Raw genomic sequence first — 22,202 nt, 5'->3', positions numbered from 1 at the left:
GAAGATCAATTAGTTCCTCCTTATCAGGGAAAGATAAGCATGGAAAGTAAAAGCAAAAAGGAGATGGGAGCTAAAACAAGCCTTTCCAGATACCCACCATCCCAGCCAGGACATTGGAAGAGACCAGTACCATATTTTCCTCCATAAATTTAGCTCCTCCCATAAATTTAGCTAGTCCACAACTGGCCCTTATACCATATTATCTTACCCAGAACTCTCTGAACAACAACAAGGACTTCTCTGATCTTGCCAAGAACTGACATCAAAGTATCGAAGGAGAGACTAAATAGGTGCCCTGAGGCCTGGGCCGCCAGGCAAAGCTGCACCACATCTTAGCACCTGCGGCATTACCCTCAGGGCTAGGGCACAAAGACAGGTTTCTCAGATGTCTCCAGCTACACACAATGAACTGTCCCCCATTCCAAGGGCCCTGCCATTGCCATCTCTGGTGCCCTCACCGTGCCCTTCTCATTCTGAACTTGCCCTTGATGCAAACAGGATCACAAAGTATGTGACAGCCTCATTTCCAAGTACACCTGCTAGCCTGCCCAGGCACTCTGCCCCAGCCATGCTGGCCCCCCTTGCTGTTCCCTGAATGAGTGTGCCATATGTGCTGCCACCCAGGGCTTCAGCACTGCTGGTTCTTCTACCTGAGATGCCATTCCCCGATTACTTGCACACTGACTCCCATCACAGTGTCAACTTATTGATGTCATTCCTTACTACTTCATCTTCCATTCCCCTTATCTGACTTAATTTTTATCCCTGCACTTCTCACCATCTGCTATACTGTGTATTTACTTGCTTCTATGTATCCTTCAACTATACTGTATGCACCAGAAGGGCAAGGACTTTTTTGTCTTGTTCAATAGTATAGTCCTGGCACCTAAAACTGTGCCTGGTGTATAGTAAATGCTCAATAAACATTTGAAGAATAAATCAGTGAAAGAACTACTAACTCATCAGTCCCCCCAATTTCCTCATAGCACCAGCAGTCTACAGCTGCCAACTTAAGCATGTGGAGTACTAATGATTATCACAAAATAACTATTCTGTGTGTGAAAAAACTCTTCCCTATCATAGCTGTGACTCAGTACTACCTCAAGTTTTTACTTGCATCAAGGGCAAGTTCAGAATGAGGGCATGGTGAGGGCACCAAGGATGGCTATGGCAGGGCCCTTGAGACACTCCGGAGTCTCATTCTCACATAGAATATGGTCCCATCTTCCTAAGGTCCTAACCATACCCCTGACCATCTGTCATGTTCAACATCTTTATGAAAAAGAATGCAGTCAGCCAACCAGGACTTTTCTGCAATCCCAAATGGCAGAGGGAAAAGTTCATTCTTCTGGGCTGGCCGTCTATCACGTTCTTCCTTTCATTATGTATTTACCACACTGTTGTTAAACCTGTATGATCACCTCTTCTATTAGATTGTAACTCACTCATGGCAGAGCCTTCCCCGACTACGGTCTGGCTTCTGACCTGACTACCCCACAGGGACACTCCAGTTTGTGGTACTTAGTGACCACCACACCAGCCCTGCCTTCTCTGTTGGATGTGACCCTCCTTCCTCCCACTGGCTTGCTTCACTTTCTCAGCTGCTTTCACTGGTTCATGCTCTGCTACCTGCTTCTCCCACTGGGAATCTCCGGAGCCCAGTTTCTAATGGGAACTAGATTTAACTATCCTGTTAAATGCTAATAGCCAAATCTTTACCCTCACAGTTACTCTCCAGAATGCTCCAGCGACCTCAGCATTTACTTTCCTCTTTCTCATCCCTCCTCCTCTCCCTTGCAGAGCAACACTGCTTCAACTCAGTTCCTGATTGCAGTTACTAACATCATATTAGCATCCTTCCCATCTCTCAAGGGAGTAACCTGAGTCATCTTCAATATTCACTCCCCCTTTCCTCCTCCTCTCCCCTTCTCTCCTCAACCCACAAGGGTCAATAAGCCCTATCAATTCTACCTGTTGGAGGATCTCAAAGTTAAATGTACCCTAAACCCCTGCCTATGTGTTCCCATTTCAGACCTCTCTCCTAGGCTAACTGGTTTTCCGGCCTCAAATTCTTAACTCTGAATCCTCTCTTCAAACAACCACCTGAGTGATTATCAAAAACTATAGTGCAGAATCAAAATATTCAACAGTTCTCCTCATCCAGTGAAGAGAGATCAGAGTCCTGAGAGTGGCAGTGCAGGGCCTTCATCCTCTGCCGTTGTCCACCTCTCAAGCATCACACTCCCACACACCGTCACGCTCCCATAACCAGTCTTTCATGATCCTTCTTCTGCGACCTGCTCATTCAACATGTTTCTCAAGCTCTGCATACAATTCCTTCTTATTGTTTAAGACCCACTTCAAATGCCACCGTCTACCCAATCCTCTTCATAGCTCCTCTAGCTAACATTACATGTCACTTTTTCTCTAAGCTTTACCATTCAGAGAACTGCAGCAATCTCTACTGTCTGGCAATTCATGGTTAACTCTTGGGAGCTCTCCCCATTTGTTCTCAACATTTTCAGAGGTTCTGCATGTCCCGGACACTAGGTTAAGTAATAAGGATGCCCACATTAATAAGATATGGACCCTCAAGGAGTTTATTCTGATGGAGAGGCAGACAACTAAAGAGATAATCAAAAGGAATCAACTACGAGCAGTTTGGTGTCACTGGCTTATGGAGTACAAGGCAGGGAGTGGAGATGGACAGGGGCCACCTCTCAATCTCTTAACTCATTAGCACTCTTCATAATGCAGAATGCTTGAGGAAATAGTTGCTGACACAACAAACAGAAAACATGCAGAGAAAATGATCATGAAAACTGTCAAGAGGATTCTAGAATGGCACCCTCTCTCACCTCCAAATTAGGAATCTTGTGCCGAAAGCAGGTAATGAAGACCACAAAAGGCCAGTCATCAGGCTGCATCATCACACCGGCAGCCTGGGCGCAGCTCACATGGAAGGCAGTTGGGCAGCGGCCGTGAGAACACTGCACACAGCAGCCAGCAGTTCTTTTCCTCCGCTTCTTACAGAAGATACATTTCTGTAGCACAGGGGAAGAAAACCAGTGATTGCAGGAACTGGCACTGCAGCTTCCTCTGTTGTTCCCCTCCCAAATGCAAAGCCAAGCAAGCAAGAGCCAGCCCCTTCCCAAAATACAAGGACACACCAGCCTGCTCTAATCCAGGTCTGGTTACAACTTTATCCGCCAAGGAATTTTTTTTTTTTTTTTTTTTTTTTTTTGGAGACAGAGTCTTGCTCTGTCGCCCAGGCTGGAGTGCAGTGGCACAATATCGGCTCACTGCAACCTCCGCCTCCCGGGTTCAAGTGATTCTCCTGCCTCAGATTCCTGAGGAGCTGGGATTATAGGTGCGCACCACCACTCCCGGCTAATTTTATATTTTTAGTAGAGTCGGGGTTTCACCATGTTGCTCAGGCTGGTCTTAAACTCCTGACCTCAAGTGGTTCACCCGCCTCAGCCCCACAAAGGGTTGGGATTACAGGCGTGAGCCACCACACCTGGCCTCCACTAAGGAATCTAACCACAGAGTGAGAATCACAAACTCTAACCAAAACCAAGGGGTACAGGAGGTCCCTGTTCTCTTCTACCCAGAGACTTGTAAGTCGGGAAATTATGTAGAGTCTACAAACCCTTACCAGTTTGAAGCGGGGCAGGGGGATTTTGCTCACATCCACCGGACTTCTTTCTGCAATGTTGACAAACCTTGCTTCCAGAATTGCCACAGCACATGAAACGTGGACCCACCTGCCAAAAGGCAAAGGCTACCTCAGTCACCTCTGGGCCCAAGGCTCTGTGGCCTTCTCTTGTGGGCCTGCTGACAGCACTTCCTCCCTCACCTGGGTGACCACTGACTTCCACCAGCACATGCCTGGGACCCAGGAAGGTGAGAACCAGAACCGTCTCTCCTCTGAGTATGTGGAAGTAGTGCCACCCCCACTGCTGCCACTGCCCACTGCCCTAGGTTAGCACAGGATCATGCTTCTTACACCACTCACTCACTGTCTGTTGAAAAATGAACAGAGCCGCAGGCTAATGGTGTGTGGCAGGTTTCAGGGAGTGAGAATAAATTGGAGAGCTCTATGCAGACCTCTTTACCATAGGACCCAAGTGCTTCCTGAAAACATCCCCAGCTGTGCCCCAATCTGCCAGTAATCACAGCTCTCTCTTGGCCTCTGCCCAAACCTCTTCCCCAGGCTGAAATGACCTCTCCCTTCTGCTCCCTTTTTCCATAGCTGACTCACTCTTTAATCTTTAAGGTCTGACCCAAGCCCCACTTACTCTGAGAGGTCTATTCAACGGACATCCTTCAGAATTAAAGTAAGTTTTGGACATTTTGGGAAACCAGCATGCATCAAGAGGAGAAGAACGAAAATGGTGACAACTCTTAAAATCATGCTACGTGAAAACCTACACCAGACAACACTGGGGCTCCATGGAAGCTGTCTGCAGTTCTAGTGGGGCTGTCTTTTTAGAGTGGGAACAGATTTGTTCTGTGTGGCCCTGGAGGGCAGAACAGGCATTCAGAGGTAAAGGTGAGAGGTTCAAGCACAGCCGTTTCCACTCCAAATAAGAAAGAATGTTCCCAGCACTATCCTGTGATTGTGAGGAACACAGTGACCTCAAATAATGGCAGCAAGTGCCTTTGAAGGAGCAGAAGCAGCAGGCAGAGTAGCCATCTCTCAGGGACAGCATAACTGGGACTCTTGAGGGCAGGCGGCCAGACTGAACATATGCTGCAAGTTGCCACGGGATTCTACTTGGAAGCAGGATACTCAGCACTGACCTGCATGCACCATGCCCTAGACAGCCAGCTCTTCCAGGTCAGAAACCTCATTCATCTTATGTTTTCACCTCAGAGCAACCAAACACATGCCTAAGCACAAAGATTCACTCCATGAAAATGAGCTGCCCAACAGCTGAGAAGCCCAGAAAATTCAGCAGATTCGGTTCCATAGTGGGTAGGCCTGTCTGAGCTCTCCTCAATGTCCTCCTTGAGCACACTCGCCTCATTCCAAACAGCAGGTCTGAGCCAGGGAGTTTGCCATGTGGAGAAGTGCTTGCTAGCGTGTGGCCGCCTCTGCACACCAGCCCCAGCTGTGACAAGGTCAATGTCCTCACTCCAGCCCACACAGTCCCTGTGCATCATCTTCACAGTCTTCATATTCTCATGAGTCCATTCTTAGCTCCTCCAAAGGAGGATGTCACTGACATCTCTGCTGCAGAGGAGCAGCTGGAGTTGGAAATTCTGGGACTGCTTGGCTCCCTTAGCATTCCATTTTTAAAATGAGTCTTGGAGATGCTGTTCCAGCTCCACACGATGTGCTTCCCAAATCCTCATCAGTCATTCAGAAGAACAGCTAGTACCCTCACAAAGACACTGCGTGCTTCGGAACTGAGCCTGTGCATTCCAAGGCACTGCTCAGGAAACTTACCTGTCATCATTTGCTCTCTGCAGGGCCCCTCCTCGTAATGAGCATAAACAGCAGTCCTGCCAAGAAAGGAGAGGGAGGAAAAAGTGGTTAACACCAAGTCATTAACATTCAATCTGCTCTCCCCTGGACCTGCTTTGGGCAACTCCTCCACATAAGAAAGAAGCATAATAGCATGTGGGGCTTCACCCAGGCAGCCCCTGCACCAAGACGCCCTGTCAGAAGGAGAGGCCACTCAGGGCTAAAGTGTGCCAAGTATTCGCGTGACTTCACATAATCCTCTTCACTGTTGTTGCTAATAACAACTCTTAGCAAAGTCACAAAAGATACTTTGCTCAAACTAGAGGCATGACGGGGCTCTGACTGCTTCTTATATGGGCTAGGTACAGCCAGGTTCCGGGGGGTACAGTGAAGAGAAAACGGCACAATGCATCATCGAGCCCCTTTCTGAGGCTCCAATTCAAAATGGCTGAATTCTTTTAAGGGAGTTATTGTTCTTCCACAGGAAGACCACTAGTTGGTCTTTACACAACAGAGCAAACACAGCATCCAGACTCCGTAAGTGGGCAGCAACCATTCTCACTGTCATAGGATTTACTCTCACAATACTTGCTCTCTGACATCACCGCATACCAGGCCCTATGCAGACGGCTGGGAATACTGAGTCCAACATGAAATCGTCTGGCCCTGAATATGCACCAAGACTCATGGTGAAGACAGTAACAGTGTGGGATCACTCACCTCCTCTAGGGCATTGGCTGAACACCGAGAACACATCCAGTCTTCAGAAGCCTTTGCAGGGGGGACCCCATAGCAACCTAACAGGGACACCAAGATGAGCAAATTAAACCCAGTGGTCAGAGTCAAAAGGTAGATTTGCAATTCCTTTCCGTATACCACCTCCCAAAGCTGCAACCAAATCTCACAGAAACTCCTTAGTTTTCTTTAGTCTGAGTCCCCAGGGCTCAAGCATACAGTATGGCTCAAAGTCTCAAAAAGTCAAAAACTGTAGATTCACTGGTACAAACACCTAGTAAGTGGCAAGGACTAATCCCTTTCTGCTATCTGCAACCAAGAGGATGGCACAGAGATGACTAGTGCCAGTATGGACCCCTGGAGACACAGTGAAAAATCAGCTAGCAACAGACTCCCCAATAAAACATCAACAATCTTTTAGGGGCTGGGAGGCCAGGAGGTGGCAAGAACTTCCAGTGAGCAGGCCCATACTCCTGGGACAGGACACACAGAAAGGTGAGCAGCACTCACTGGCATGGACCCGGACGCTGCACTTCTTGCAGGAAACGAGTATGCTGGTGCCATCCTCCTCAAGATAAGGAGTAGAAAGGTTGATGTCCGTGCTGCAGCCAGTCGAAGTGAAGCACATTTCTGGAATCAATGGCTTGGTCCTCTGCTTCTGGGGGGCTAAATCTGAAGCATTTCCACAGTTCTGATTAAAGCCTCCAAACTCAACCTAAGGGGAAAGAACAAGTGTACACCTCAGTGAGCATGTGCCTATGCTCTTAGCCTTCCACCTGCTCTATCAGCAGAGAGCTGGCTCTCTTACCGATCTGACTATGGCTACGGCTCCCGGGTGCACAGCCATTATCCCGGAGCTGCTAATTGAAGTTACCTCTAATGACTCAAATTCAATTTCTCACAGCAGCATCATACAAAGGCCCCTAGGGGACAACTGAGAAAAGGGAGCAAGGTAAGAGGCAACTGGGATTTCAATCTTCCCAAAGCAAGTGGTTAATAAAATGCACTGAGAGGCCAGGTGAGGTGGCTCACGCCTGTAATCCCAGCACTTCGGGAGGCCGAGACGGGTGGATCACCAGAGGTCAAGAGTCCAAGACCAGCCTAGCCAACATGGTGAAACCCCATCTGTACTAAAAATACAAAAATTAGCTGGGCGTGATGGCGTGTGCCTGTAGTCCCAGCTGCACTCCAGCCTGGGCAACAGACTGAGACTCCGTCTAAAAAAAAAAAAATGCACGGAGATGTTAGCAGCTAGGCTGCTACTGTGGGCTCCCTTACATGCTACACTGTGCAGTGACCCCACCTCAGGAGTGTACCCAGAGCAGATGCTCCTAGTAGGCCAGCACTAATTGACTTTTGTGGTGCCTGTCAGCAGGTCACCTGAGCTGCAGCACTGTTACATGGCTGGAGCCCCACCTGTGTGATTCCTGGCTCAGGGTCCCTCCAGGAAGAACTTAAGTCCACATACTTCCCTTGGCAAACTATACTGATTGCAAATATCTGCTGGATGGCACCTGCGTCCCCATTCCTAGGATGAGGCCCAGGAAGATGTCAACCCCAGAGCCTATGCCATTTGTGAAACTCCTACATAGTAGATCTGCTTATAGTAAGAACCCAGCCATTCACTCCCCTCATAGGCAAAGGCTTTGGTTTTGCTTTTTGTCAGTGGAAAGGTTTAGCGAGTTCCTAATCCAAAGTGTGTTGGCCTGAGGTTCCATTTTTCAGCAAGCATGAATCTGGGGCCCTGCCAGGCTCAGCGGCAGCCATGCCACTTTAACCACCAGAGCAGGTAAGGACCACTTACCTACCTGCCACACTGTGCAGGTCCCAGCTGAGACTGAGCTGGTCCCCTGGCACCTGCTGCTGTGAATGCCTTCCTGGCATCCTAGAGCTGGACCCAAAGAGATCCACCAATGAAGCCACAGATGCCCCAGAGCAGGAGGCACACAGCTGAGCTCAGCAATTTTGCTTGCCAGCCCCTCCTCACATATCAGGCCCTTGCTTCTACCCCTCCCAAGTTCCTTCTGCTACTGGCAACACCCCTTGTGGCAATGGGAAAGGAAAAACAGCATTAGAGGATCTGGCTTTTCAGCTGAGGTTCAGACTGTGGTAAAGAAATCACAGTTCTCCACACTGGCCAGGACTACAAACCACTTGGCAAGAATAACCATGGACTAGAATAACAAAATGCAGATTCCTCTGCAAACTGATGTCTGTGATGACTGCATGTGCAAAGGGGAGCCTAAGCCCACCCTCAGCTCATCTCCAAAGCATTCTCAATTGAAACCCACGTTGCTGGGTTATCTGCCTGGAGAAGACTGACCAATACACAGATGGGGCAGAGAATGCTGGGGGTGGAGGTGGCCTTTCCCAAGAGAACCAGTGACAAGCTATATACTCACAAGTAAATCTAGCTTCCCTATGATTGCTGGTCCTGGGTAAACAGAGTGCATGGAGCTGGGTTACCTGATGGTAAGTCTGGAAGATCATACAGACAGCGCAGTGAGGGGCCTGCTGGGCCATGGTCTCATTGAATTCCTTCTCAGCCTCAAAGTTTGGAGGTCGGTTCTGCCACAGTTGGCTCAGAGGCTTGGCCCAGGCCTCTGTCTCCTCAGCCTCTTCCTCAGGGGTCAGCTGTTCAGATGTCTCTAGAAGAGGAAACAGAAATGTGAGTCAGCACCAACCCTGCACATCTGTGGCTCTGCCTGGAGAACAGATGAGTTCAACTAGGACTCCTGGTCCTAGGTTTGGACCAAGGGTGACTCCTGGATTCCTAAGGATGATAAAGGCAAAGGGTGGAAGCACTTGTCAATAGACTCTTTCAGTATCTTGATGATGTGTAGGGAGTCCTGCCAGTACCCCATTCTCTGACCAGACTGACTCATGGCCTCCATTCTGCCTCCTGCCCCACGAGCTCAGCTTGCTCTACTCTCCCTTAACAGCTGCCACATTCAGCCCTTCTGCCCAAGGACAGCAGAATGAAGCACCATCTTGCCAGAAACCATCTTATTTGCTGCCTCCAAAATGTCAGCCTGTTAAGTCCTTTACCTTTTAGAGTTTTCCCTTTAGTGCAACTAAACAAAGAAGGAAAATAACAGGGAATTGGCAAAGCTTAAAAGTTGTAATATCATGGTCCTTGGCCAGGACTTACCAGCTTCCTCTGGAAAGGTCAGGGGTATGTACCTATTCTGGACAAGGCTCCCCAACCCCTCCTAGCTCTGCCTCAGAAGAAAGCAGAGCTACATGTCCAAGATGAATCCTCTTCCCAGCCACAAGATGTGATGCCTGACGCTGGCAAACAATACCCTGCAGGCTGAATCCAGCCCACTCAGGAAGCTAAGAATTGTTTTTACATTTTTGTGATGGGGTCTTGCTATGTTGCCCAGGCTGGAGTACAGTGGCTATTTACATGTGCAATCATAGCCCACCACAGCCTCAAACTCCTGGGCTCAAGTGATCCTCCCATCACAGCTGCCCAAGTAGCTTGGATTACAGGCATGAGCCACTGCACCCAGCTTTGTTTTTACATTTTCAGCATTGGAGCTTTAAAAAAAAAAAAAAAAGACAGTGACAACCACAGAGACCAATGAGGACTGTAAAGCCTAAAATACTGACTTCCTGGCCCTTTATATATCCCTGGTCATGACAGATGGTGTCTCCTAGGTGTGCTAGACAGCAGGGCATACAACTCATCAGACTTCACCAAGGCCTGGGAAGGAAAAATCCCCTCTGGGTGCATCTTCCTACAAGAAAGGGACATACTGCTGAGTGGAAAACAAAAAAAGTTTGCTCACAAAACTCATGTAAGTGATAAAGGTGCACACTTCCCAGTTCTTCCTAAATCAGTAAAACAGGGGCATAGTCCACGAGCTCCCAGCAGAAACAAGGAAACAGAAACAGGGAAGTAAAGGAAACGCCATAATTCTGAAGGTATAAGTAAATGAGGGCAGTCTTTGGTAGATGTCCAAAATGTTTCTCCAGATGCTCTACCATGTGAGAGAGGTATGAAGCTACAGTTGCTATGCCTTTCTTTGGCAAGTGTGACCAAGCAAGGCCCAAGTATGCGGCCCCTGACAGGAGACTGGCTCTGTGCCAGCCCCATCACACGGGGCATCCCAGGGGATCCCTGCATCTCGCTTTGAGTGGCATCATCAGTCCCCAGCTATGACCCTCCTTCTTCCCAAACAGAAGTGCTTTCCCAAAGGCCCCTGAAATCTGTTCAAAGCAGCCAAGGAAAGCTCTGGTCTGTACTTCCATTAGGTGCCTGTTTCTTCATTTCTGGCAACTCCAGCTCAGTGCAGATAGTATTCTACGCTGCCCTCACAGTCACGTTTAATCTGAAGGCATCTGGCAGCTGCCATTGTGTGCCGCCTCAGTGTACCCTAAGGACACCAATGCAGACAATTAAAATCAACCCCTATATGCCCCATCATTCAGTTGCAATCAGGAGCCATGGTGCCTAGAACCCAAGCACAGATTTTTTTCTTTATCCTGGCCAAACAGGAGTGACCAAGATAGAATGGAAGAAACTCCTGTCTGAGCTGGCATAAGAACACAGAGAACTTCCTAGGACCTGACTCAGGGTCCTGCCACACTTCTGACTGGAAGACAGAAGGGATATTCCCCACCCTGTTTATCATGATCTTTTTTGTTGTTGTTGTTGAGACAGAGACTCGCTGTCACCCAGGCTGGAGTGCAGTGGCATGAGCTCAGCTTACTGCAAACCCCGCCTCCTGGGTTCATGCCATTCTCCTGCCTCAGCCTCCCAAGTAGCTGGGACTACAGGCGCCTGCCACCATGCCCGGCTAATTTTTTGTATTTTTAGTAGAGATGGGGTTTCACCATGTTAGCCAGGATGGTCTCGATCTCCTGACCTTGTGATCCACCTGCCTCAGCCTCCCACCTGAGATTACAGGTGTGAGCCACCACGCCCAGCTATATCATGATCTTTCTACTGAAAAAAAAAAAAAAAAAAAAAAAAAACAGCAGAGATGGGGCACTGACATCAGATCAGGAAGGAGAGGACCAGGTAGGACAGAGCCTGATGTTAGTCAAGAGTAACATGTACGATTGACTCTGCTCTCCCTGAGGGTGCCAGGGCCCAGTCACCAACCAAACTGGAGCTGAGGCTCGGCAGTGCTGATCATCCTGGATCTCTGGGCTTCAGGCAGCCAAGGAGACCATGCTCCACTGATGTCCACACACCCTGAGCTTCAGTGCCACATTTCCTGGTTTTCCTTACACATGTCTGCTTACCCTGCTTCTCTGCCTCCTTCACAGGCTCCCCTCCCTCCTCTCTCCACCTAGCCCCAGCCTCTGCTCACCCCCCTTGGTCCCCTCCCCAAGAGTGGCCTCATTATTCCAACAATTGTATCCAGTGTCACCTCAGTGCCAACTCTTAAGTCTACATCCTCCATAGACACTGAACTCAGGTTTCCCCAACCAAAGCTACAAACCGGGGAGGCACTCAACTCCTCCTCCTCAACTACCATCCTCATAGCTCCACAGCCAGTCACCAAATCCAGTTGATTTTATCTTCCAAATATATTCCCTACCACCACCATCCTACTTCAGACCCTCATATTGCAGACAGACCATCAAAGCCATCCTCAAGATGCCAGCACTAGGAGCGATCTTTTCTAAAGGAATCTAAATGACCATGTCATTCCTCTGCTTAAAACATGTCACTGGCTCCTGAATGCCAGTAAGACAAAGTCCTCACTCTGGCCTCCATGATAACGCTGTCCAGGATCTGGTCCCCCTCCTCCTACCCCACCTATCAGTCCCTGGCCTTGCCCTCCAGCTCCAGCCACACTGAGCTGACTATAGTTCCTCTGACTACAGCCTCCTGCTCCTCTTCTCCATGGCATGCTGTCCTTCTGCCCCAGAGTAACACCGTTTCTGTTTTTTTTTGAGATGGCGTCTCGCTCTGTCGCCCAGGCTGGAGTGCAGTGGCACCATCTCGGCTCACTGCAACCTCTGCCTCCTGGGTTCAAACAATTCTCCTGCTTCAGCCTCCTGAGTAGCTGGGACTACAGGCGCGTGCCATGATGCCCAGCTACTTTTTTGTAGTTTTAGTAGAGATGGGGTTTCATGTGTTAGCCAGGATGGTCTCAATCTCCTGACCTTGTGATCCGCCTGCCTTGGCTTTCCAAAGTGCTGGGATTACAGGCATGAGCCACCGCACCCGGCCACCTCTTCTTTCTTGAGATCTGTTTACCTGTCCAGTTTCCCCACTACCCGTGAGTGTCGTGAGGGCACGGACATATCTTAGTTATCTTTGCAGCCACATATGCAGCACAGGGCTTTGCATCACTGACAGGATTTTCTGTCCTGAAAAATCAGCCTTGTACCTCCCAGGAAGAGAAAGGAAAAAAACCTGCCTGCAATTATCCCCTATTAAGGTACACTGCAAGATACTCAAACTTATAATGAAATCTGGTTAGTCAATTAGATATAAGGAAATCCGGTCCTCTTTATGGAATATCTGGAAGAGCAGCTAAGCCACAGGCCCACCCTTATCCCTCAGCTTGGCCTTCTGATGTCCTGTCCTGTCAAGTCTAATGTGGTGAGCTGCTTTCCTCCTGGTGAGGAAAAATCAACACTTACCATCATCACTGACACACTCCTGCAGCACAAGTGGGTGATGGCGGGGGAGCTTGCTTAAAGGCTGACGGCGTCCCTTGGACTTCTTATTCTCCTCTAGGGAAAACATGTATTCATCTGCAACCTGGGCAAACCACAAGAAATTAAATTGGTCTTGTCTCCACTTGAGACACAGCACAAGTCACCCTTACAATGAAAACCAAAGGAAAGAGAGGGGCACAGAGAACAAAAAGACATATAAAACCAAACAGAAAATACCTGTCTTAGAAAAAGCCAAATGACAACACCACGTCCCAAACTAGTCTGAACTAGGATTATGTAAATTTAGGGCAAAACCCAAGTGTAGTTCTTGGCCTTCTCAGGAGCAGCCTGAAACCAATGTACCAAAAACAAGCCTGCTCCAGCTCTGAGAAAGCCTTGCCCCATCCCTTAAGCTCACTGCCAAGAGACTACCAAGGTGGCCCAAGTGAGAGAGCCCCCAAGGAGCCTAGGTGCCCCTTTCCTTGGCCCAGTAGGTCAACAGTACCTGTTACAATGTGCCAGGCAGCTGGGCCAGGAGTGTCCAGGGGACACCCAAAGGGGTGTCCTGCTATTAAAAGTAAAATAGACCACCTTCTCCTTAAACACTCCCAAGACTTCAGCTCTAGCAGATACTGTTCATTCCTCAGTTAGCTGCTGCTTCTCCAGGGGAGAACATCAGCCAGGACAGAAAGTGTATCTGAAACTCTGGCCTGGTTGCAAAGGGAAAGGTTGATTTAACACTGCATTTACATAATGTCAGAGCAAATGTAATTAGATTTAAATGTACAAGATTGACTCAGAAACACTACAGAAGGGTTTCTTTCTAATCAACATATTTAAAACTTGGTTATACTGACATTAGGAGATGCAGGGTTAGCAAAATCCATTAAGCAAGGAAATGAGGCCTGAAAGAGGGCCACTTTGCAACTGTGACAAAAACCAATGCCATAAATGCTGCAGTGCTACTTCAGAGAACACACCCTGGGTCTACAGACTCCATGTGCAACTACACAGAGCCCCAGGAGTTAAGGACCACAGTTGGAATGCCAAGAGAAAACAACTTCTGAAGAGGCCATGTCCAGGAAGAACAGAACCTGCCCTTCCAAACGTAAATTTTGCCAACAAGTTTTGCTGTCCATTTGCCATTCATTCAACAAATATTCACTGGGCACCTACTCTGTGCAAAGGCCTGCCCGGGAAAAGAAGGTGTAGAGAAGCAAAGATGATGTGATCTGTGCTTCCATGAGTAAGGATGCTGCAGCAGTATGGAGGAATATGGTGGAGTGAGGATATTAGGGACCTTTTCCTACTGATGTCCATGAAGACTTACATGACCATAGACTTAATCAGACCTGAACTATATCAACTGTCTAAACCCATGGTTTTCAAAATGTACATCCGGAAAGTGCCTCAGGAGCCTCCATTAGAGTGAACAAAAAGGGCTTGAGGCCCCACCTTCTTTCCAACCAGAATGGCTCTGCTTTTGATTTATATGTTTTAATTAAGATTTCACTTAAAGAAAGGGTTCTGGCCAGGCACAGTGGCTCACACCTATAATTCCAGCATTTTGGGAGGCTGAGGTAGGCGGATCCCTTGAGCCCAGGTAACATGGCAATACCCCGTCTCCACAAGAAAAAAAAAAAAAAGCCAGGTGTTGTGGCATGCACCTGTAGTCCCAGCTACTCAAGAGGCTGAGGTGGGAGGATCACCTGGGCCTGGAAGGTCAAGGCTGCAGTGAGCTGAGACTGCACCACTGCACTCCAGCCTGGGTGACAGAAGTGAGACTTTGTCTCCAATCAATCAATCAGTAAGTAAGTTAAAGGGTTCTTTGGCTAAAACAAACTGGAAAACCCATACTTGCCCAACAGTCTTACCACGTAAATAGAAAATTTAGGAGCATGTACCCCCAATCTACATATTACTTACTAATCAATTACATATACTAATATTAATGCACATATGCACATTTTAAAGCAAAAACAGACTATAAAAGGTTAAGATAAAAACAAAGTTCATTTTGCTTTATTCCTATACCCCAATAGTATTCTTGTTTCCCCCTGACCCGCCCCCGCCATCACTTTGAGGGCACCTGGACAATAGGCCTAAACCTGTGGGCTGTGGCAGACTAGGGAAAAAAAGAATGGGAATAAAGAAGCCAGAAACGGTGGGGATTTCTAGCCTGGACCACCAAGGTGACAGGCTTTAAGAGGGCTCATGTGGAGGAAGTAGGGGCTAGTAACAAACCAGGTTAAACAAGCTGTGTGGGGTACACAACATGTACCCAAGGGTCTTTTCATTTGGAAATACCCAGGGGAGGCAATAAGAAATTCAGACTGGGGGTTCAGAAAAGAAGTCAGAGCAAGATCTGGGAATCTGCAGCACCAGGTTCAGAATTACAATGGTGGAAGAAGATGAGATTGTCTTGGATGATAAATTGATTAAGCCTTCCAGGGACAGGAGGAAGAAGAGAAGGGAGAAAAGGAGACTCAGAAGCAGACAGGTAAGAGGAATACCAGAAAGCCAAGAAGGGGACGGCTTCAGGGAGGGGGAGATCCACAGGCCGAAGAACACAGAAGGGCTAAGCAGGGAAGTGGCCAAGGGACTCACTCGGCAACGGGGAGCTATCAGGACTGTTTTTTGAGATAAGTTCCGGTAGACAAAGAATAAGAAACTAAGGAGTGAATACATCATGGAGTATTTTTGAGAAGATCAAGGGAAAAACGAGATCATAGTTTGAGAAAGAAATTTCCTCTAGAATTGTATTTTAGCTATCATAGGGGCTTCAAGAGCTTGGCTTTATAGGCAAAGAAGCAGCTTGTGAAAGGGAGATAGTAGGATATTTGATAGAGAGAATAATGGTTCCCCAATATGCCCACATCCCAATCCCTGTGAATATGTTATTCTAACATGGTAAAGGAGAATTAAGATTGCTAATCAGATAGTGTTTAAAATAGGGAGAGTATCCTGGATCATCCAGGTGGGTCCAATGTAATCCCAATGGGGCTTACAACAGAAGGAAGCAGAAGAGTCTGTCTGAGTGATGTGATGCCAGAGACACTTAGCTGGATGCTGCTGCCTTTGACAATGGACTTAGAGGTCCAGGAGCCAAGGAATGTGGGCAGCCCAGGGAGGCTGGAAAGGGCAAGGAAATGGGTCCTCCCCTGAGAGCCTCCAGGAAGGTACACAGCCCTGCTGACGCCTTCATTTTAGCTCAGTGAAACCCATTTCAGACTTCTGAACTGAAGAACCATAAGAGAACAAGTGTTTCAGCCTCTGTGTTTGTGGTACCTTTTTATAGCAGCAATAGGAAACAAATACAGGGCAGGAGGTACCTAAGATCCAAGTTCCAGAGGAGGTGGAAGGGTGAAGGTCAAGAACACCAGAATGCAGCTTGGGAAGGGAAGAGGACACCTTTTCCATGATCAGTATATTCACAGCACCTCCTATATACCCAGTATACGGTGGGAACACTTGTTTTGGCAATGTAGAGAAAAACAAGACATGATCTCTAACCTCAGGGAGGGAGACCTGGTGTCCAAGTCTGAAGTCTGAGCCCTTTCCACTACCGTCATGCTGCCTCTGACCAAAGTAGTCAGGTCCATTCAAATATTTGAATATCTTTTCACATTTCCTCATCTCCTGGCCAGTACTCCTCCTGCTACCATGGCATCCGCACCCTTCTCATGGTGCTGCCTTCCCTGGGATTGCTCCAGTTTCTAAATTCCCTCAGTAGATAACAGAAAGGTCAGGGTTTGACCAACTAGCAGCTGTGTGAGCCTGGACGAGTAGCAGCCCCACCAGTAAAATGGTAGTAATAAACCCTTCCCCAAAGGGCTCTTTTTGCAGACAGGGCGGGATAGCAGGCAGACTCCCAGGGCCCTGCCTGCAAGAAAGCTGGAGCTCAAGGCTCCTGAGTTCTTTCCTCCCTCATCCAACATCTGGCACCAGGGTCAAGGTTAGTGTTCCTGATAGGGTTTATTCTGTACAGAGAAGAACCAATTGTTCTCCCACCTTGTTTTGGGAACTCACTTTTCAAAGCAGCTTGAACTAAAAAGAACTTCTGCAGCAGACATATGGCTGTGGCTCAGTCAGTAGGTAATGAAAACTCTACAGCTTTGGCAGTGTCAGCCAGCCAGGGTGCTTTTACCCAAAACTGCAGCTTACCAGACTGACCTAAAAAAGACCCTTGACATAGATGGTGGCATGGAAACTGAACAGCAGGCAGCCCAAATTACAGCTTGGGGATGCTTAAAGTGGGGGTGGGGGAATATAAGGGTGCTCTAAGGAACCCAGTTGTCTACAAATATAGATCCAGTGCTATAAGACCTCTCCAGGGATGGGCAAAGTTGCTCAGCTTCTGCCCCCAAACCTTGACTATCTGTCCCTTATTCCTCCCAGTCAATTAATTCTGATGGTGGCTTCTTACTAAAACAAACCTGACCTTCCATCCTCATTACAGAGGGTTTCATAGGCCAAGCCCTATGGACCATGCTGGTAACTCAAGAAATGAGGATGAATGTGGCACAGAGCCCAGCTTCTAGAAGGTTATATTCTTCACCAGCCTATGGCAAGGGCATTAAGAAGCAAGTACTCTAGGGCTTCAAAGAAGAAAGGGAACTAGATGTAAAGCAATGAAGTGTTTCTAAGAGTAGTGGCTTTTGAAAAGGGCTGGGTTGCACTAAGCAGAGGTAGTTATCTGACTACTCTAGGCAACCCTCAGGGATAAATTCCCCATCTCCTCCCACCTCAAAACCATCTGCATTCTGGTGACAGTGGCCCAACAAAGTGAATGTACTTACTGCCACTGAACTGTATACTAAAGAAAATGTTAAAATAGGTAAATCTCAGACCATGTATATATTACCACAATTTAAAAACACAGGCTGGGTGTGGTGGCTCATGCCTATATCCCAGCACTTTGGGAGACCGAGACAGGAGAATCACGAGCCCAGGAGTTTGAGACCAGCCTAGGCAACATAAGGATACCCCATCACTACAAAAATAAAAAACTTAGCTGGGCATGATGGCACATGCCTATAGTCCCAACTACTTGAGAGGATGAGGTGGGAGAATCATTTGAGCCTGGGAGGTCAAGGCTGCAGTGAGCTGAGATGGCACCACTGCACTCCAGCCTGGGCAACACAGCAAGACCTTTTCTCAAAAAAAAAAAAAAAGAAAACCTATCTGCAGCCATCCCCTCCTGTCCCTCCACCTGAACTCCCACTTCCTTAGATCCCCAGAATCCAATCACTACCTCTTCAACTTCCCCCACTCGGCAGGACCCTGCCCTTTAATACAAGGCACACTTGGCTATATCTCCTACTGTCTTGAACTTCTCTCCTGCCCTGGCACTGGATACACTGTTCTTTCCTAGTTCTCCTGACCTCTGGCTGCTCCTTCACATTCTCCTACCTGGGCCCTCTCCCGTCACCCCACACTGTGAAACTGTTCTTCACTCTATGCACATTCTTCCATGCCCACCAGTGCCCTCCTGGTGACTCCCACACCCACAGACCAACCCTCCCACCCCAGCTTCAAGGCTATGTCTATGTATCTCCATAGCCTACCCCACAAAAGTCCCCCTCCAGACGTACCCAAACTCAACTCATTTCCTGGCCCACACTAGAAACCCTTTAGTTTTCTTATAACCACTATCCTATATGGATGACACCAAGAACTCAAAGCTGGAAACCTGAGTCAAGCCCCATGCCACCCTCTGACTCACGGCCATCCAGTCACCCAGCCCTATGCGCCTACCATCCAAGTAGCTCTCAAGTCCATTTTCTGCTCCCCATCCCTATCACCACCACCCACAGGTCCTCGCTACCTCTCTCTCAGACTAAAGAAACAGGTTCCTAATTGGTTTCCCTGTTTCAAATCTTTTTTCCTCCTTTCCTGAAGCAGAAGTATTTAGTTATAAAAATAACATGTTAATCATAAAAATATTCAAATGATGCATAAATGTAGGAAGTGAAATCATCCATAATTCCACCTTCAAGAGAACCTCTGTTAACAATTTCTAATTTTGCCTCCTTCTTCCTCCCCCCCAAAATCTTTATACTGCCTCCAGAACAATCTTCCAAAACATCAGTGCAGTACTTAAAAAACGCTTTACTGGACAACCAATGACAGCTTCTTGATTAAGTCAACGGTGAGGAAAAAAGGGGGAGAGGCGCTGGCCTACATTAAGGAAGACTTCAGAACATCATCAGCAAATCAAAGTTGTGGGCCTTGATTTAATCCTGATACAAACCAATCAACTGTAAAACAGACTGGATAATGAGGAAATTTGATTATGGACTGGATAGTAAATTATGCTAAAGAACTTTTGTAGTTTTCTTAGGTATAATAACGGCATAGTTATCATCTAAGAAAGTGACCATATTTTTCTTTTTTTTTGAGATGGAGTCTCACTCTGTTGCCCAGGCTGGAGTGCAATGGCACGATCCCAGCTCAGCGCAACCTCTGCCTCCCGCATTCAAGCAATTCTCCTGCCTCAGCCTCCTGAGTTGCTGGGATTACAGGCACCCGCCAACATGCCCGGCCAATTTTTGTATTTTTAGTAGAGACGAGGTTTCACCATGTTGGCCAGGCTGGTCTCAAACTCCTGACCTCAGGTGATCCACCCCCTCGGCCTCCCAAAGTGCTGGGATTACAGGTGTGAGCCACTGCGGCCAGCCAAAAGTGACCATATTATTCAGAGATACACACTGAAGTAGGGAAGAAATGACAAGGTATCTGGGATGTGCTTTCAAATACTTCAGCAGAGGGGCAGATAAATGGGCACAAATATATAGTCTGATAGAAGAAATAAGACCTAGTGTTTGACAAATCAGTAGGGTGACTATAGTTTACAATAGTCTATTGTACATTTCAAAACAATAATTTGAATGTTTCTAGCATAAAGACAAGACAAATATTTAAGGTGATGCATTTACCAATTACACTGATTTAATCTTTACAAATTAATGTATTAAAATATCACATGTACCCCAAAAATATGTACATTATATACTAATGAATATAATTTTAATATAAATACTTCAGCAAATTGAAAACAGGACAAACAAAGCAAATACAGAAAGATCCTGACACCTGTTAGAATATTTGTGGGTTTGGCCGGGTACGGTGGCTCACACCTGTAATCCCATCACTTTGGGAGGCCGAGGCGGGTGGATCACCAGGGCAGGAGTTCAAGACCAGCCTGGCCAAGATGGTGAAACCCTGTCTCTACTAAAAATACAAAAATTAGCCGGGCGTGGTGGCAGGCGCCTGTAATCCCAGCTATTCAGGAGGCTGAGGCAAAGAATTGCTTAAAGCCGGGAGGTGGAGGTTGCAGTGAGCCGAGATCATGCCAGCGCACTCTAGCCTGGGCGACAGAGCAAGACTCTGTCTCAAAAAAAAAAAAAAAAAATTATTTGCGGGTTCACTGTATTATTTGCTCTGTGTCTTTCTAAGATACTGTGTCATTCTGTCACCCAGGCTGTAGTGCAATGGTACAGTCACGGCTCATTGCAGCCTCAACCTCTCGGGCTCAAGCAATTCTCGCACCTCAGCCTCCCAAAGTGCTGGGACCACAGGTGTATGGCACCCTATGTGTCCTCCCTCTGAATCTTTGTGTGTGCATTTCTTTCTTTCTTTTTTTTTTTATTTTTTTGAGACAAAGTTTCACTCTTTCGCCCAGACTGGAGTGCAGTGGTGTGATCTCAGCTCACTGCAACCTCCGCCCCCCACCACCCCAGGGTGTAAGAGCTTTCCTGCCTCAGCCTCCCAAGCAGCTGGGATTATAGGCACACGCCACCACACCCGGCTAATTTTTCTATTTTTAGTAGAGATGGGGTTTCGCCATGTTGGACAAGCTGGTCTCAAACTCCTGACCTCAGGTGATCCGCCCGCCTCAGCCTCCCAAACTGCTAGGATTACAGGCATGCACCATGGCACCCGGCCCTTTGTGTGTGCATTTAAAAGAATGAATTATGAAGGTTTCCAATTTCCAAATCCATATGGTGCATATGGTGGGGACCCTTCTGCTGCTCCCTACACCACAACTAGGAGGTCAAACTGCTTCACACAGCAACAAGGCAGACCCTTCAGGTTCTGGCTCTTGACATCCCCCAACAGCACCACCTGAGGCCCCCTCCAGTCCTATATGCCTGAGACAAACTAAATCACTGCAGATCCCCAAGTGCTTTGACCCTGGCATGAGCTACCATGAGCATTTAGAACACCCTCCTCTCCCAGATTCTCTCTTCGATTTCATTCTATCCACCTGGCATTCTTCTAACCTCAGGCCTAAACTGTTTCCATCTCTCGGGCAGTCCAGAACTCTACACTGCAACCCCAGGCCGAGCTGCTAACTCTCCCACTTGTACCACAACACGTATCATTAAGTACTGGAATGATTTGCTCTTATCTATCTATCCTAGACTATAAGCTCCTTGAAGGCACAGTCCTGGCCTAGAGTAGGCATGCCGTAAATGATTACAAAGTAGAGGGAAGAGGCAGGGCAGCCAAGACAGTTTTAGAGACTTTTAAGTAGTTCAAACAAACAAGCCAGCACATGTTGGAGGTGGAGGGATGGTTGGCGATGGAGCAGAGAGGGGTATTTATTAGGGTATTATCATCAGGCTCGACCTGAAAAGTACATACCGAAATAAAAAGGAACCAAGAAGACACTCAAGGGTTTTTGAGCAGAGGACTGAAAAAGAGAGATATGTCAGAGAGAAGACCCCTTCCCCTAGCATACTTCCAAACGGAAGGAGTCCTGGCTTTTCTTCTCCCCACTCCCTTGAAAGCTGTGCTTCACTTCACTAGGATCTGTCTTTTGGAGAAGGAGTGCATTCTGGCCTACATCCACACCACATGGAAGCTGAGTGCTTCCATGGAAATACTTTGCCTCTAGAGGGGACTGGAGACATCAAGAGTAAATGAGTAGGCCAGGCGCGATGGCTCACACCTGTGATCTCAGCACTTTGGGAGGCTGAGGCGGGCACTCAGGAGTTACATACCAGCCTGGCCAACATGATGAAACCCCATCTCTACTAAAAAAATATGAAAATTAACCAGGAGTGGTGGTGCATGCCTGTAATCCCAGCTACTCGGGAGGCTGGGGCACGAGAATCACTTGAACCCGGGAGGTGGAGGTTGCAGTGAGCCAAGATTACACCACTGCACTCCAGCCTGGGCGACAGAGCGAGAGTCAGTCCCCCCACAAAAAAAAAAAAAAAAAAAAAGAGTAAGTAGCAGGGCTATTTAGCCACAGGTTAAAAGTCACTTTCTTCAATCATTTTAACTTGTAAATAAAGCGACATTCTGAGCTCCATATGCCTGACTCTTGTATCAATAGTTCCAAATTGAGAGGAAAAAG

At 47.7% G+C, this 22,202-nt stretch overlaps 1 protein-coding gene across 3 annotated transcripts in view; it reads right to left on the bottom strand.

Annotated features, from left to right (window-relative positions):
* The window catches only part of KDM4A (lysine demethylase 4A), a 54,487-nt gene that overhangs the window by 6,611 nt on the left and 25,674 nt on the right, over positions 1–22,202 (bottom strand). For all 3 annotated transcript variants that reach the window (XM_032160514.2, XM_032160516.2, XM_032160517.2), the window contains exons 12-18: positions 12,818–12,938; positions 8,675–8,856; positions 6,719–6,923; positions 6,194–6,270; positions 5,456–5,511; positions 3,659–3,767; positions 2,859–3,044 (exon numbers count right to left, since the gene is read on the bottom strand). In XM_032160514.2, the coding sequence (XP_032016405.1) occupies positions 2,859–3,044; positions 3,659–3,767; positions 5,456–5,511; positions 6,194–6,270; positions 6,719–6,923; positions 8,675–8,856; positions 12,818–12,938 (936 nt within the window). The remainder of the gene's footprint in view (positions 1–2,858; positions 3,045–3,658; positions 3,768–5,455; positions 5,512–6,193; positions 6,271–6,718; positions 6,924–8,674; positions 8,857–12,817; positions 12,939–22,202) is intronic.

This window comes from Hylobates moloch, unplaced genomic scaffold (genome assembly GCF_009828535.3).
Source record: "Hylobates moloch isolate HMO894 unplaced genomic scaffold, HMol_V3 SCAFFOLD_8, whole genome shotgun sequence".
Classification (NCBI taxonomy): domain Eukaryota; kingdom Metazoa; phylum Chordata; class Mammalia; order Primates; family Hylobatidae; genus Hylobates; species Hylobates moloch.
This window is presented reverse-complemented; position numbering and strand designations above follow the sequence as displayed.